Consider the following 18,001-nt stretch of genomic DNA (forward strand, 5'->3'; position numbering starts at 1 on the left):
TTATTTTTAATAATTTACAGGTGCATTTTACCTGCAGTTGGCCTTCTTCTGACCTGCATTTGACCCATTATAAGCAGCTTTTACATTCCCATAGACTTGTATGGGAATAGAAAACCCACCTGGTATCAACGCAGGTCCTAAACATGACTGTGTTTTTTCTCCTCTTTCTATTTTCTTATTTACATATTGTCACAATTTATTTTTAAAATTACTAGGATTTGAATAGCCGAGCCCAAGGAGAAATAACCATCCGAGAAGCCCTGCGAGAACTCGACATATGGGGGACTGGTGCAGTGTTTACATTAACAGATTATGAGGACAGCCATAAACATATGATAAAGCTGATTAAAGATTGGAAAGACATTGTCAATCAGGTGGGAGACAACCGCTGTCTTCTCCAATCTTTGAAAGACTCTCCCTACTACAAAAGTTTTGAGGATAAAGTGTCCATTTGGGAGAAGAAACTGGCAGAACTGGATGAGTATCTTCAAAATCTCAACCAGATCCAAAGGAAATGGGTCTACCTGGAGCCCATTTTTGGTCGTGGAGCCCTTCCCAGAGAAGAAGCTCGCTTCAACAGAGTTGACGAAGACTTTCGGTATATAGCTTTTTGCACAGTAGAATGTTACGCTGATCTAATCAAATCTAATCTACCTCTAAATATGCTTGGCTACATTTACTGACATCCATCTGTATTGGCTATTTCAATATCAACCTTGGCTTAAAATTCGAATCACTACAGTTTAGCCAGGCTACTCAAGACAAAACATATGTGACTGCTATATCATTCTATGCATGATTCATCAATATACACTCTTCTTTGAAAAATATATGTCCCTTCTCACTTCTGCATACGTTGTAGTCCTGATGAGAAACTGAATGTAATTATTCATTATGTAATACACATCTACCTCCCCTTTATATAACATTAAAGTTATAGCTACCCAAACCAATTTGTTTTCAAAATCAACACTGTCAAACATAATTCTTGATCTCATACACTTAAAAAACAAACAAAAAAAAAACAAAGCAAAAAAGGGACATCTCTTTTCCAATATTTAAAGCATTTCAGATAGCAGTTCAGTAAATTCTCTGTGCCTATTGTAGTCGTTATTTGTATCAGTCACTGAGATGGGGTTGACAAGAAAATATGACTCTGTATCCACATACAGTGCATGTGCCTTATATTTCCAAGCCAAGCTTAGAAACAAGGTTTACAAAGCATCAAGGCTGGATTCACAAAATTGAATTGCGGTAACTTGCAGCAATGCCCATTATGCGTGTTGGTGCACTGCTTTTCCATTCATTCTGAATGGTGACCCAACAGGCCTTTCACAATGCACTGGTGGTGTTGTGAACTCTGTTGCTAAAATTAGTGCATGTGTCTTTTTTTGATTATGCGTGTCGTAACACACATAAGCATGCCAAAAATATGTTTTCTCTTTCGTTCATAGACGGACACAGCCTCCATTGACCTTAGGGTTATGCTTCTTCCTACCAGGAGATTCTCCTGGTAGGAAGAAGCATAACCCTAAGGTCGATGAAGGCTGTGTCCGTCTATGAACTCAGAGAAATGGATTTTACGGTGAGTACAAAAATCCTTTTTTCTCCTTCGTTCATAGACGGACACAGCCTTCATTGACCTTAGGGTTATGCTTCTTCCTACCAGGAGAATCTCCTGGTAGGAAGAAGCATAACCCTAAGGTCAATGGAGGCTGTGTCCGTCTATGAACTCAGAGAAATGGATTTTACGGTGAGTACAAAAATCCTTTTATTGGGCCCTTAAGGAAAAGTGCACTTTCAGACAAAGTGAACTTATCCCTTTTGCCCATCCGCTTATACATATTTACTGAGAAGTCAGAGACTTCACTGGTTTTATATCCAGCCTGCAGATCCTCAGCATTCTGGCTGCACCTTCACAAGAACTTCCCAAATGGTTCTAGAGGGCCATGTTCTGAGAATCTCCATCTTCAAGAGACAGCCCTATAGAACCACATAGGAAGGCTAGAGCACTAAAGATGTCTTGATACATATTCATCCAGGTAGGGTGGTCTAGTTTAGTGCAGTGAAGGGAGCAAAAAAGGGGTAAAGCCTCATACACACGGCCGGTTTTCCCGGCAGGAAAACTGCCAGGAGAGCATTTGGCCGGGAATCCCGGCCGTGTGTATGCTCCCTAGCAGTCAGGAAAACAGCTGGGAATCCCGACGGGAAAATAGAGAACCCAGCTCTCTATTTTCTCATCTGGATTCCCGGCAGAGTGTTCCCTGCTGAGAAAACCGGTCGTCGTCTGTATGCTTACCTGCCTTGTAACGAAACTGCGCATGCTCAATAAGACTTTGATGCATGCGCGGTAGCATACAAGGTTAGTGTGGGGTGTAGCAAGATGACGGCGACAGCATCGATTGTGACGAGCACCGGCTCTTCGTAGTCGATGACGTCACCGCCGTTCTTTTGAATGGCTGTCTATATGCACGGCTTGGAATGGCAAGCTTGCCAGTAATCCCGTCAGAAAAAACAACGTTTTTTTTCTGACGGGATTCCCGGCCGTGTGTACAGGGCTTGAGTGCCTTTTGTTTAAAGAGTAACTCCATTTTTGTTGAGAAAAAACATTCCCCTCTTGGTGATATATTTACATTGCAAGGATTAAAAACAATGTTGCTGCATATTCCTACCTTTTTGTTATTCTGTAGAAATCTCTGTGTGTTTGTCTGTGACCATGTGGCAAGTGAATCTAATGGGAGTGGTTTTTAAAATGATCAATAAGCTGCTGCATGTGCAGGACTATAATGAGGAAAGTTGCTAGGATTCCATCCCTTTTAGATGTGATTTCCTATTGGGAGTATCTCACCAAAAATTATATTTTTGTTGCAGGGGATGCCTGAAATCTGACTTGTATCTTATTGTAGACTTCTGGTAAAACCAGGGAGCAAATCGCACAAGCAGCAAATTATGTTTCTGGGGTGGGGGGGTACAAAACAATCTCCAGGTAGCCATATTGCATTGCATTTTACAGAAAATTACAGATGCAGATTTAAAAGAAAAGGTCATTTTTAATAACATTTTATCCAAATATGATATACACAATTGTATATGATATATATATATATATATATATATATATATAATATATATATATATATATATATATATTTTATTTGATAGTCCCCCCCATCCCCCCCTCACTAACGTGTAGTTACCCTTTAAGTGCACTTATCCCTACCTTACTGATGGGGTTATTTACTTTAGGCAGCTGACTTATATATTTAAATAGAAAAAAAGGGTTACAAATAGGCCATTTGACTGTCATACATATATATATTATTAATACAAAACGGTGACTTTATTGGATCTTTGATTTTATAAGTGCTATGTATGCCACTTATAAGATATTTTATTTCACATTTTGTTGGCATTAGCTGTTTTTTTTAGTCTTGAGGGTTTTCCTATAATAAACAAGAATAATATGTGCTGTCATTTATGTGATATGAAGGAAGAAAGCCTTCCCTCCTTGTTTAATATTAGTAAACTATTCATAGTGACACTTGAGATTTATGTGTCCCCACAGAGCTTGTTATGCCTGATCATACTGCCACTTCTTGCTCTCTATAACTCAAGATAAAGATATTTCGATGTGACTTTCAAATAAGCCATTATACATGAATTCTATATAGAGTATGCTGTATATTTTATGTGTAGATTAGCATTGCTGCATTTTGATGTGCTGCCAGCTTATTGCTGGTTTTCATGTGAAACTCTCATCACAGTGGTATGCATACACAAAAGTTGGCTATAGATAAATATGTTTTTTTTTTTGTTTAGCCAGCGGGTTGAACTAAAAAAAAAAATGAACAGATCCCTCAAGGTAGATGGAGGAATCCCTCAGGTCGGTGTTCCGTCAGAATCTGCGACCCGTCTGATTAGGTAACGGAAGTGACGTTCCGTAAGCTGCGCATTCGTTCCGCGGCTACCAGGTTTGCTAATCGGACAGAACACCTGCGGTCAGAAGAAACGGCAGCGGACATCTTGCTACACCCAGCTAAGTCTTGAATTTCACAGTAATTTTTGTAATAAAGTGAGCGTATATAAATAAATATTGTTTGTTGACATCTGTGATGCTGTTTGGATGTTATATTTTGAAAGTAGCTGGACGTCAGCAGAAGGAAGGTGGTGGAGGCCATGTTGGTACATCCCACACTGCTCCACGCTAAACCTTTAGGCTTTTAAAATAAAACATCCAAACAGCATCACAGATGTCAATATACTATATTTATATACGCTCACTTTATTGCTAAAATTACTGTGAAATTCTAAAGTATTTCCATATTCTGAACAAGCATTCAAAGTACTTTAACCACTTCCCGACGGCCGTACGACTTTATACGGCCGCAGGGTGGTTCTAATTCTCTGAGCCGCCGTGTTTTTACGGCCTCCGCTCCTCCTGGCCACTGGGGGGCGCGCGTGCCCGCCGCATCACTGAGATGCCGATGCGCGTGCCTGGCGGCCGCGATGCCCGTCAGGCTCCCGCGATCGGCGGTTACAGAGAGGACATGGATCTGTGTGTGTAAACACACAGATCCACATCCTGTCAGGGAGAGAGGAGACCGATCTGTGTCTCTTGTACATAGGGACACAGATCGGTCACCTCCCCCAGTCAGTCCCCTTCCCCCACAGTTAGTAACACTCACTAAGGTACACATTTAACCCCTCCCTCACCCCCTAGTGTTAACCCCTTCAATGCCAGTCACATTTATACAGTAATTAGTGCATATTTATAGCACTGATCGCAGTATAAATGTGAATGGTGCCAAAAATGTGTCAAAAGTATCCGATGTATCCGCCATAATGTCGCTGTACCGATAAAAATCGCAGATCGCCGCCATTACTAGTAAAAAAAAATAATAATAAAAAAAATAATAATAATTCTGTCCCCTATTTTGTAGGCGCTAAAACTTTTGCGCAAACCAGTCGCTTATTGCGAGACTGAGGAAAAAAAATGTAAAAAAAAATTGAGCTATTTATTATAGCAACAAGTAAAAAATATTTTTTTTTTCAAAATTGTCGCTCTATTTTTGTTTATAGCGCAAAAAATAAAAACCGCAAAGGTGATCAAATACCACCAAAAGAAAACTCTATTTGTGGGAAAAAAAGGACGTCAATTTTGTTTGGGAGCCACGTCGCACGACCGCGCAATTGTCCGTTAAAGCGACGCAGTGCCGAATCGCAAAATGTCCTCTGGTCAGGAAGGGGGTATATGTGCCCAGTAAGCAAGTGGTTAAAATAAGTCCTTGTTCCCCTGTGTAGCTATAGGCATTATAGAAAAGTTTGTCCTCAAAATTCTCAACAGAGGCTCTGAAATTGCAGCTCTCCTCTTCACTTTATATGGAAGCAGAATCTTTATGTAACTCAACACCGGGTGTTTGTAAGCTGTAGATATACTGTATTATTTTGTCACAACATTTTACATTATGTTTTATTTTTATAAACAGGTCTATAATGTCAGATATAAAAAGAGACAACAGAGTGACAATGTTGACCTCACGGGTTGGAATAAGAAACTCTTTGATAACTATCCTGGATCAGCTTCAGAGATGCCAGAAATCCTTGAATGAGTTTTTGGAGGTATAACGTGCCTGTGTTTTGCCCACATACAGTGTCATATTATCCCAGAACATGCTCTCATTACTATGCGCCCCTTGTTTTACCTTAACAGGAAAAGCGTTCAGCCTTCCCCCGGTTTTATTTTATCGGAGATGATGATCTGCTCGAGATACTGGGCCAGTCCACAAACCCCACAGTGATCCAGTCACACCTCAAGAAACTTTTTGCCGGTAAAGTTAATCATGTATATTATTCCGATTGATAGTAACGGATTTGTTTTAAAAAAAATCTTATTGGTCATTGGGGGATACAGCCAACCTCAGGTTATATGTGCTGGTGGCTATGAAGGTCTGGACCATGGGTGTGCCAGGTGTGCCTGGACACACTCTAAGCCCACACTAATGTTCTGTGAGGATTCCCTCTACAGCCCAGGCTTACCCCTGTGTTGCACCCCCCCACCGAAGTGCTTCTGGCTTCCCTCCTGTCCCCCCGGCTGCTGCGGGAGATGTTTCAGGATGAAGAGTGGGGAAAGGGGTTAATCAATATGTCATTTATCAGCCCCTTCCCTTTCTAAATGAACACAGTGAACACACTCACTCATGGTGTTCAATCATAACTGAAGTATAGTAAACAGTTTATTATGCTTCAGTTTGTGAATGAACAGGAAGCTGCTCAGCACAGAGAACTTCCTATTCATTCACTGTCCAATGCAGCTGAGGCTGCAGAGAAAGTCATGTGTATTTGAGCTTTGGGGTGCACACCCCAATTGCTTATATATCCATGAGTAACAGAATAGTAACATTTCACTTTTAGCTCCCATAAACCGTTAAAAGCTTTCATTGACATAGAACTACTTTTATTTAAGAATTTTACATGTTAAACCAGATTTGTTTCATGAAGCCCAGAATGGTTTCATTACCGAAGCCTGGCTTAAAATCCAGTTAGAATGCAGTAAAATGGCAAAATAGACCAAAGTGTCCTTCATAAATATACAATGAAGTGCACCATTGCCTTACAACAAAGATTAAAATAAATAAATAAATGCAAAGTGATTGTAAAGTCAATTATTTTTTTTTTTTAAATCACAAACATGTTATACTTGCCTGCTCTGTGTAATGGTTTTGCAGCCCAAATCCTCCTCTTCTGGCATCCCTCGCTGGCACTCCTGGCACCTCCCTTACTGAGTGACCCTATAGCAAGCTGCTTGCTATGAGGGCACTTGTGCATGCTTGCTTCTGAGCCACACTCTGTGTGTCCATAACACAAACACATTAGAGCACGGCCCAGCCTCCTGCTCCGTTACTGGCTTGTATCTGAGCCAATGAGGAGGGAGAAAGCAGAGAGAGCCTCGGCTGTCGTGGACTTTGTTGGATCAAGATCGGGTTTGGGTATCTATTTAAGAAGGGCTGCGGGGGGGGGGGGGGGTGCTACATGCAATTTTTTTTTTTAAAAAATTACCGTAAATTACAGTAAGGTAAAAAACTTTCTGCCTTTACAACCACTTTTAATAAGTGCCATTCATATAATTCCATTTTGCTTCCTAAACTTTTAAACACATTTCATATAACTGGTTCAGGCTTGTTGACACAAGTTAAATATGGGTTGTTAAGTGTATAATACATGATTCTGTAATTTTAGGCAGTATTAGGCCCCGTACTCACGACCAAACATGTCTGCTGAAACTGGTCCGCAGGCCAGTTTCAGCAGACATGTTTGGTCGTGTGTGGGCGCGAGCGGGCCGAATTCCAGCAAACATTTGCCCGCCGGCCTTTTCCCAGCAGACAAATATTCCTGGACTTGTTTTAAAACAGTCCGCTGGAATTCAGCCCGCTCGGACATGTACGGTCGTCAGTACAGACCTACCGTACATGTCCAGGCGCCCGCCGTCCCTCGCATGCGTCGAATGACTTCGACGCATGCGTGGAAGCATTTTAAAGGCGGGCCGCCCACGTCGCCGCGTCATTGTCGCGGCGACACCGCGTCATCGACGCGGCGACACCGCGGACACACCCTGCGTATTGTTTACGCGCGGACTTCTGTACGATGGTGTGTACAACCATCGTACAGAAGCCCTCTGGCAGACATGTATGGTGAAAACGGTCCGACGGACCGCTTTCACCATACATGTTTGGTCGTGAGTACCCGGCCTTAGTGTTGAAAATCTGTGAATATGGTCATGCAGTTGACCCTTAAAGTGGTTGTAAACCCTCACATATACCCAGTGAAGAGACTGTCCTCAGGTGATACACAGAGATGAAACAAATCCTCCTACATAATCGGAACCTGTTTATCTGCAGCAAACTCTTCTCTACATCTGTTCAAAGTCTAGAATTTATAAAGCTTGTCTGGGCTGTCAGAAAACAGGGAGCAGAGAGCTGAAATTAAAGACTGCAGAGCTCAGTGAGGAGAGGTCTGAAAGCTGATTGGAGGGAAGGGACACCCCTCCCCCTTTCACACAGTTCTCAGGAACAGAACTGAAGCTGTCAATCACAGACGGTGTTCTGCAGCTCCCTCCCCTGTCACCTTTTTTCTCTTGGTGTCAGAAAAACTTGTCAGAATTGGCTCATGCAGCTTGCAGAGGAATGAAGCAACAGACAGAAATGACAATTGGTGCTCATGATTGAGACAAGTACACAATATAGAGGGATATTCTTTATTCATATTTTGTGTCTGAGGTTTACAACCACTTTAGGTTTTCAGATCCATTCCATATCCCTATCCTAAGTTGCTGGGATATAAATATGGGATCTGCCATTTCTTGCTTGGTTTTCAAGGTTCAGATTATCTTCATCCTTGCTTCACTATTAGTTACTCACTGACCTGGAAACATGTGTCTATAAGTGAGGTTAACGCTCCTATTTTTGCACGCTTTCCTGGGTCAGTGTCTTTGTTAGTAAAGCAAGGGTGAGGATTACCTTGAAAAATATGCCCATACAGCTGACATGACCCCTTTTAAATGGGTTATAAACCTTAAATACCTTCTATGTTATTTATTTTGCTACTAAATATTTTATTTTTCATATTTTCCACACAGGAGTGAATAGTGTTGATTTTGATGCTGACTTCAAGCACATAGTTACCATGAAATCGCTGGAGGGTGAGGTGGTTCCATTACAAAACAAGGTTCTGGTCACTACGGATGTTGAGGTGAGATATAAAAATATAGATACCCCCAAAGAGTATTAATGATACAACTTAATGTATCAGACCTGGTGGAAGGAGAATGACTGTGTTGCCCTAAGCTAAAAGCCAGATCTCATGTGTCTTTTTTCCAAATGATAATATGAAAGCTTTAAGCTTTTAGAGAAGTTCCACCCATTTTTGTGTTTATTAAAAGTCAGCAGCTACAAAAAGTGTATCTTTTGACTTTTAATAAACGCACACTCACCTGTCCCACGGTCCAGCGATGCGGCCGCCCGAAGCCTCGCTTCTCTCCCTCTCCTTTCTGCGGTGCCGGCATTGCAAGCATGGCCCCCCGGCTGTGACAGCATGTAACTTCACAGCCGGGTGCACACTGCACTTGTGCGAGTCACGGTGCACGTCCTGAATGGCTGGGCAATTTTCCGGGACCTGTGACGTGTCCCAAAAGATTGCAGGTAGGGAGGGGGGAGAGGAGAACTACCGCTCCTGGCACCAAGGTGCTCCGAACGGAAGTGGGAGCAGGTACCTGTCAAAACTAGTTAATTTCTAAATCATAATGATAACAAAAATCACCCAAATGACCCTGATCAAATGTTTACATACCCTGGAATGTTTGGCCTTTGTACAGACACAGAAGGTGGCACACACCAGTTAAAATTGCAATTAAAGTTTAAAGGTTAATTTCTCACATTTGTGCATTTTTGAATCACAATTTGTGTCTGTGTATAAATGGTCAAGGAGTTTGTTAGCCCTCACATAGATGCACTAAGCAGGTTAGACACTGAGCCATGAGGAGGTAGAAAAGAACAGTCAAAATACCTGCGTAACAAGGTAATGGAACTTTATAGAGATGAAGAAGGATATAAAAAAAATTACCCAAAGCCTGGAATTTGCCAGTCAGTACTGTTTAATTTCTTAAGAAGTTGAAAATTCAGGGCTCTTATGATACCAAGCCAAGGTCAGGTAGACCAAGAAAGATTGCAGCCACAATTGGCGGAAGAATTGCCCAGGATACAAAGAAAAACCCACAGGTAACCGCAAGAGAAATACAGGCTGCTCCCCAAAAAGATGGTGTGGTTGTCTTTAAGGAGCACAATTCAACGATACTTGAACAAAAAAGGGCTGCATGGTTGAGCTGCCAGAAGGAAGCCTTTACTGCGCCGATGCCACAAAAAAGCCCAATGAGGCATGTCAAGGTGTTGGGCATATTGTAACCAGGCTTTTTTGTGGAACTTGTGCAGTAAAGGCTTTTTTCTGGCAACTTGACCATGCATCTCTTTTTTGTTGAAGTATCATCGTATTGTGCTCCTTAAAAAACAACCACACCATCTTTTTCCAGAGCAGCCTGTATTTCTGCCTGTATCCCGAACAGTTCCTGTGACAGTTGTTTCTGAAATCTTTCTTGATCTACCTGACCTTGGCTTGGTATGAAGAGATCCCAAAATTTTCCACTTCTTATTAAATGATTGAACAGTACTGACTGGCATATTCAAGGCTTTGGATATCTTTTTGTATCCTTTTCCATCTTTGTCCAAGTTTCATTACCTTGTTACGCAGGTCTTTTGCCTGTTTTTTTCTGCTCCCCATGGCTTAGTATCTAGCCTGCTTGGTGCATCCATGTGAGAGCTAACAAACTCCTTGACTATTTATACACAGCCACTAATTGGGAATAAAAAAGCCACAAATGTGGGAAATTAACCTTTAATAGCCATTTTAACCTGTGTGTGCCTCCTTCTGTGTCTGTACCATGGCCAAACATTGCAGGGTATGTAAACATTTTATCAGGGCCATTTGGGTGATTTCTGATAAATGGCTTCACGTGATCACTATCCTTGAATAAAATATTTTTTTTTTGGCACGATCAGTTATATTTTCAATATAACGTATTTATCGGCGTATATCGCTCACTTTTTTCCCCTTAAAATAAGGGGAAAATCGTGGGTGCGCGATATACGCCGATACCCGCGCTCAGTTTGAATGCCTGCGCCGACATATACAGAGTGGAGTACACTCGGCTACATTCGGCCAGGCTTGGCTTCGCTCGTGCTCACGCATAAACGTCACAGAGCGTGAGCACGAGCGAAGCCGAGCCTGGCCGAATGTAGCCGAGTGTACCCCACTTGGTATATGTCGGCGCAGGCATTCAAACTGAGCGCGGAAATCGGCGATTCGATGGGGAGATAGCGTGGGAGAAGCTGGGAGGACACCACCGAAGCCACAGACGGAAGCCAGAACCGACGAGGCCGCCGATGGACGCCGCGCAAGACACCAAAACTGTAAGTACTAAAACATTTTTTTACAGGAATTGCGGGTCCACATTAGGGGTGCGCGCTATACGCCGGAGCTCGGAATACCCCGATAAATACGGTAAACGCCCAAATTTTTAATTTCCACCTGGGTATGCAAACTTTTGAGCACAACTGTGTATTCGATCAGACCCTATCTATTGACACCCTAAAGCTGGGTACACACTATAAGAAAATCGTAAGGACACTCCATATTCCGAACGATTGTTTGGTTTTCTTTTAGTGTGAACACTAGTTTCAATAGCTGATTCTGACTGTTCAGATGAAAATTTTAGTTAACAGAACTAATGGTTTTCATTTAATATATTCTGTTTTCGTACAAAAAAAATTGAACGAGAAACTCTTTGCATGATTTGAAACCAATTACGATCGAGAAGAACATGCAACAAAAATACATTTTTGTAAACATGAAAGAATAATCGTATAATAATAAAGAGCTATTCAAAAGACATTTAAGGCTGCATTCACACCTAATCGCGGCGTTTTGTCCCACGAATTGCGGCGACAAATTGCGGCGTTTTGTACCGCGATTTGCGGCGACAAAACGCCGGGATTTTAACCCCCATTAACCCCCAGGTCCACATCTCCTATGCCGAACGCCGAAGCCGCATGAAAAAACGCGTCCGGGACTTGTTTTGAGCTTCAGGCGTTCGGCGTTCGGCGTGGAGATGTGAACCATCTCCATAGAGGGCAATGGTATTTCTCCTCTCCAGCGTGTCGGGCGTAAATACGCCTAGGTGTGAATAAAGCCTTAGTGATTGAAAAGGAGTATAAAGCTCAGATAAATAACATAATTATAAGTGAAAGTTTATGGTATATATTCAGTTCTGAGCTTATCTACCAGTACGAAAGATCCGTTGACAATAAAGAGCGACCGAACAATCCACAACACTCCATTGTATGGCGCAAAAAGATGTGGCTACAAGGGTCACATGTACATTACATCACTTCCTAATCTAGGCTACAACGTACCTATGTAAAGGCAAATGATGCCTTTTGTCATTCAAGATTTTTTTTTCCCATTAGTACCATTCTTTGATTCATCGTGTTTTGAACAATAGAGGGAAAATGGACAAGTGCTCGTCCAGTTTTCTTATAGTGTGTACCCGGCTTTAGTCCACCCATGAGCACAGAGTTGAGTTATCTTGCTTTAGATTATGAAAAAATGGAGACTCCAGTCTCTCTTGTGGTGATTGAGGCAAGTGTTGCTGGTTATTCAAATGTTCAGGTTTTTCTGTCATAGTAAAGCCTCGTACACACGATCCAACTTTATGGCCGTAATTGTCTGACAGACGTGTTGTGTCGGATAATCCGATCATGTGTATGCTACATCAGACAATTATTGGCTGAATTAACGACAACAAAAGTTGGCTGTTCATGCTCACCAACTGTTGGGCAATTAATCTGTTACGTCGGTTTATCCGATCGTGTGTACGCAAGTCCATCCAACTAAAATCCAAAGTACAAACGCACATTCTCCGAACCAATGCAAAACATCAGACAACAATAGCAGAAGTTGCCCAAAGGGTGGCGGTAAAGAGCTGAAAAAACATGTGATTTGGTGAATGTTGGCTGAAAATGTTGTGCCGTGTGTATGCAGAACAAGTTCACGGCCAACGCCCTTCAGACCAAAATCCATGGAAAAGTCAGATCGTGTGTATGAGGCTTTAGAAAGAAGCCAGTGCTGATATCCAGGTGACCACACAACCATTTTCCTGGAGGTTTCAGAGGGCAGCCCCATAGTATTGATAAGCTGACAGCAGTGCTTGTGTCTCATAGGTCTGGCTTAGTAGTTTGGCCTCCCAGATGAAGTCCACCTTACAGACATTACTGGTGGAATGCGTAGCATCAGGCAAGAAGTCTCAGGGTACCATAGACCCCCTTCGCTTTCCTTCTCAGGTAAGTGTCCTTGGAGTTCCCATTGTTTCCTGATTTTATTGTTTTGTGATTTTAATGACGACCTTTTTTACTTAACATGTAAAAACATTTATATATTTTTTGGCACATGTAAACGTAAAAGAATAATAAGTTGCGCTAAAAAATATAAAATGAATAAATAATCATATTGAGTGAAAATAATAACAATACGTGATATAAAGGATGTGCTCCTAGAGATAAATACTCCTATGAGCATAGACACACACTAAAAAAGTATAAAGGTAAGTGAATACAAATAAGTGACATTAATTGAATATAATGTATGGGAAGGGTCCAAATTAGGACAGCAATTCCCCCCCCCCATGTAAACGTAACCCATTCAAACCTGGGCCAGTTCTGAAATTCGATCTGGATCATGGCTGCAACTGCCATGACCGACATATTAGCACCACTTCCAAGGACATAAATATACGACAGTCAGGAAGTGGTAAAGCTAAACTCTGGCCACAAAAACTTGATTTCTCTTTCGTTCATAGACGGACACAGCCTTCATTGACCTTAGGGTTATGCTTCTTCCTACCAGGAGATTTAGGCAGAATTCTACAGCACTTAAGGTGTTAAAAACTTTCCTTCATGCTGCTCCTCCCAGGGGGCGTGGCTCCCCCAGGCATAACCCACACCCTGCTTTAGCAGCCTCAGTTTTGTTTTCTGCCTAACGACAGGAGGTCAAGGCCATCTCTGGAGTTCCTGGACTCTGGAGGTTTTTTCTGGCGATTTTTCTCGCTTTTTTTTATTATTTTGTTCCTGCATTTTTGAATCCTGCGATTCTTCTATCAACAGCCGACTGGGTGACAGGCTGGGTCCTCGACTCTTGTAGTCCCCCCATGTTCGGCCTTCGAGCGTGTGCCGGCCCTCAGCTCAGCTTTGGGACGTCCACGACAGGCCCCATTGCTCCAGGGGCGGCCGGGGAACTTTGGTTCTAGGGCACACATATGACCGGTCTCTATGGCTTTGTCACAGTGTGTCTGGCCGACAGCCATGCCGTTTACGGACGTTGGTTCTGTCTGGGATACCTCCAGCCGGGTAGTCGCAGGACAGGTAAGTAGTGGCCCCTTACTCAGGTAAGTGGTCTGGCTGGTGGTTTCTCTGGGGAGGTCGACTGAGGGTCCGCCCTGCTTTCCTCTCTCCCCTTCCTCTCCCTCCTTCCCCTGACTGGGTAGTGGCTGTGAAGGGGGGCCTCCTGGGTTTTCTTTGTTACCACCGGGGCCCGTGTGTTGTTAGGGGGACTGTGTTGTTACTCTGGGGGGTGCTGCTGTGTGCTGCTGTGTTCTATGAGGTAATTTTTACCTCAGACAGCGGCCGTCTTGGAAATCTCCTTGGTAACGCTGTGATTCTTTTCTGAGGTAACAGACAAAGCAGTCAGGGCTGCTGTGTTCTATGAGGTAATTTTGAGGTAATTTTGAGGTAAATTTTGAGGTAAATTTTGAGGTAAATTTTGAGGTAAAATTGAGGATGTGGCAGAGACACCTCCGTGTCAGTACCAGCAGACTACCACGCATCGCTGAAGTGTTTCCTTGTGTTCCTTATTTGGACTATATGTTATACAAGGAATGGGATGCACCGCAAAAAGTTTGTCAAAAAACTTTGCAACCCGTTACCCCCTTGAGGGGGGCTTTAAAAAAAAAAAAAAAAAAAAAAAGTAGGTCTCTCCTCCGCCAGTGGACCCCCCTGTGTCCAGACTGCGCAAGGCCACCACATTGCCTGTGGAAGGGGCTCCTGCATTTCAGGATCCCGCTGATAGGGGAGTGGAGGCCGTGGCCCGCTCCCTATTCACGGTGGTGGGTTCGGCGGTGAGGCCGGCTCTGGCCGGGGCCCTGGCAGGCCCCGACTAAAAGGGCGAAGCTCCTGCTGCAGGAGCTGGAAGAAGGACCTCTAAGGTGGCCTTGGTGATCACCGTTAAGGGTGAACGGTCCTTTTGGGTCTTCCCTGACTGGCATCATTGAGGATGCCACAGGTGGTAAGCGCATGCTGTTCCCACGGTTTGGGAAGGGCTAGGGACCTCGCCCTGTGCAAGGACCCTCCTTGCCTACCTCCGAGCGTTTTTTCGCTCGCCCTGTGCGGTGGGGGTAGGTCTACATGGTGCTTGAATCCCCGCTGCGGGGTAGCAGCGCACCGGATACCGCATGCCTAACAAGTCTGCGGACATACCTGCTTCCGCCTGAAGGTCTGCTCCCGCCCGTGTCTCGGGTGGGAGACTGGCTTCGCATTGCGAAGTGTTTTCCTTGGGGTACAAGATTGAGTTTCTCTCTTGTCTGCCAAACAGGTTTTTTCCCTCCGGCTTCTGGCCTCCTCCGGTTCGCCGGTTGACTCCGTCAGGGGCTGTCCAGGATCTTCTGGTCAGGGGAGTGATTGTGCCAGTTCCCTCGTTGGAACGGTCTCGGGGTTTTACTCCATTCTGTTTGTGTCCCCATGGAGGATGGGGCCCGGTCGATCCTGGGCCTCAAGTCCCTCGTTTTGTTTTGTCAGGTTTTTCTGGCATCCTTGGATGTCATGAACGTGTACCTGCATATCCTCAAACCACCAGAGATTCTGTGCTTTGCGGTCGGGGGGGACCATTTTCAATGGTGTCCTTCCCATTCGGCGGGTTTTCGCCAAGGTGCTCGTACCGATACTGGCCCGGCTGTGACAGCGGGGGTTTGTTATCATGGGATGTCTGGACGACATTCTCCTACGAGCTTCTTCGAGCTCTGCATTGGTGGAGCCGTGTCTATCACGTGTCAGGCTCTCCGAGTGTTCGGCTGGTTTCTGGATTGTCCTGAAATCAGGGTTGATTCCGTCTCAGGGATACCTGAGACTGGTCCTGGATTCCTCCGGGGCGGGAGTGTTTTTCTCCTAGCGGAAAAACTTCAGACTCTGCTATCTGCTGTGCAGCAGTTGCCGACCCAGAAGCGGTCATCTCTGCGATTCTGCAGGAAGGTTCTGGGTCAGTTGGTAGCCTCTTTCGAGGCGGTTCCGTATGCCCAATTCCACGCCAGGGTACTACGGAGGGAACTGCTGTCACGATGGGACTAGCTTCCGTCATCTCTGGATTACCAGATTCAGTTGAGTCATCTGATCATGTCTCCCCTGGTATGGTGGCTGGCGTTTCCGGTGCTTCGGGCCGGAAAGTCATTTTTCTGCAGGCCACTGGACAGTGGTCACGACGGATGCCAGCCTCTCTGGTTGGGGAGGGGCGCTTGGGGCACCCAGTCAGCCCAGGGGCACTGGACTCAGGTGGAGTCCTGCCTACTGATCAACGTTCTGGAGCTCCGAGCAATCAAGCTTTGCCTTACCAGGTGGTCCCTGGATCTACAGGGCCGACCGGTCAGGATCCTGTCCGATAACACCACGTCCGTGGCGTAGGTTGATCATCAGGGAGGCACACGGAGTTCTGTTGCAGCGACGGGGGTCGCGCGCATCCTTTCGGTGGGCCGAAGGGTCCGTTCCGGCTCTATCGGCCGGGTACATTCCGGGAATACGGAATTGGCTAGCCGACTACCTAAGTCGCACTGCACTGGGCCAAGGAGAGTGGTCTCTCCACCCGCAGGTGTTTCGGGGTCTGTGCCGAAAGTGGGGCACTCCGGACGTGGACCTTCTAGCGTCCCGTCTCTATATCGGTAGGTGCCACGGTTCGTGGCCAGGTTTAAGGACCCGTGGGCGGACGCGTCAGGCGCGTTGGTGGCTCCTTGGGGTCGCTGTCGCCTACTTTACACCTTCCCTCCTCGGAAGCTTCTTCCTCGCCTGCTGCGCAGAGTAGAAGCTGTAAGGATTCTATCGGTCCTGATTGCCCCAGATTGGCCGCGTCGCTTCTGGTACGCGGACCAGGTGCGTCTGCTGGCAGACGCCCCCTAGCGTCTTCCCCTGGGAATTGATTTTCTGTTACAGGGTCCAATCTTCCACCATGTTTCACAGCCACCGGCCTTAGCGGCGTGGCTGTTGAGAGCCAGGGGCTTAAGGACCGAGGCCTATTGGGCTCGGTGGTCTCTACCGTGCTGCCTGCACGGAGGTCTACCTCACGTAGGTTTTTTCCTCATACATGGAAGGCCTACTTCTCTGTGTGTGGGGAGATGAACTGGCACTCTCGTACATGCGTTGTGTACAGCATTCTGCTGTCTTTGCAGCAGGGAGTGGTTCAGGCTCTCGCCTTACGTACGGTTAGGAGCCAGATTTCTGCTCTGGCTGTTTTTTACTTGCAGCGACCCTTGGCATAGCACTCCTGGGTGCGTGCGTTGGGTCAGGGGGTCTGGCAGGTGGCCCCTCCGGTGCGCCCTCCATTACCCCCATGGGACTTGAATTTAGTCCTTTCAGTGCTTCGGGATGCTCCCTTTGAGGACATTCGGGAGGTTTTTTGTTTTATTGTCACAAAAGGTGATTTTATTTCTGGTAGCAATTACCTCGATCAGACGGGTGTCTGTCTGTTCTGGTGGCCTTGTCTTGCAAGGCTCCCTGCTTGGTCATCCGTAAGGATGAGGTGGTGCTGCGGCCGCAGCCGTTTTTCTCCCTAAGGTCGTTTCGGCTTTTCACTTGGATGTGGACATTGTTCTTCCATCCTTGTGTCCTCAGCCGAAGAACCCGAAGGAGGCCACTTTACATTCTTTGGATGTGGTTCGGGCCCTTCGAGTTTACTTGTCGGCGACAGCTCCGTTCCGGATGTCGGACTCGCTGTTCGTGTCTGTGTCCGGTCCCAGTAAGGGCCTGGCAGTTTCGTCGGCCACCATTTCCAGGTGGATCCGACAGATTGTGCTTCAGGCCTATGCCCTGAAGGGCGGGCGCCCCCCTTTCGGGTCATGGCGCATTCGACCAGGGCGATCGGGGCCTCTTGGGCTTTCCGACACCAAGCCTCTGTGTTACTGGTGTGTAAGGCTGCGACCTGGTCGTCGGTCCACGCTTTTTCAAAGTTTTATATGGTGGATGTGAGTGCATCTTCGGATGCCTCCATTGGCCGCAGGGTGTTACAGGTGGCAGTTTAAGGTTGGAGTTCCTCCGTTGAGTAACTCCGGTTTTTGTTTGGGGTGTAACCTGTTTTTGCTGTGTTATTT

The 18,001-nt window shown here is 45.3% G+C and overlaps 1 protein-coding gene across 1 annotated transcript in view; it reads left to right on the forward strand.

Moving 5' to 3' along the window:
* The window catches only part of DYNC2H1 (dynein cytoplasmic 2 heavy chain 1), a 613,609-nt gene that overhangs the window by 116,311 nt on the left and 479,297 nt on the right, over positions 1-18,001 (forward strand). Inside the window, exons 27-31 of the mRNA XM_040339316.1 lie at positions 216-598; positions 5,487-5,619; positions 5,711-5,828; positions 8,633-8,745; positions 12,825-12,944. Coding sequence (XP_040195250.1) covers positions 216-598; positions 5,487-5,619; positions 5,711-5,828; positions 8,633-8,745; positions 12,825-12,944 — 867 coding nt within the window. The remainder of the gene's footprint in view (positions 1-215; positions 599-5,486; positions 5,620-5,710; positions 5,829-8,632; positions 8,746-12,824; positions 12,945-18,001) is intronic.

Source organism: Rana temporaria, chromosome 2 (assembly GCF_905171775.1).
Source record: "Rana temporaria chromosome 2, aRanTem1.1, whole genome shotgun sequence".
Taxonomy (NCBI): domain Eukaryota; kingdom Metazoa; phylum Chordata; class Amphibia; order Anura; family Ranidae; genus Rana; species Rana temporaria.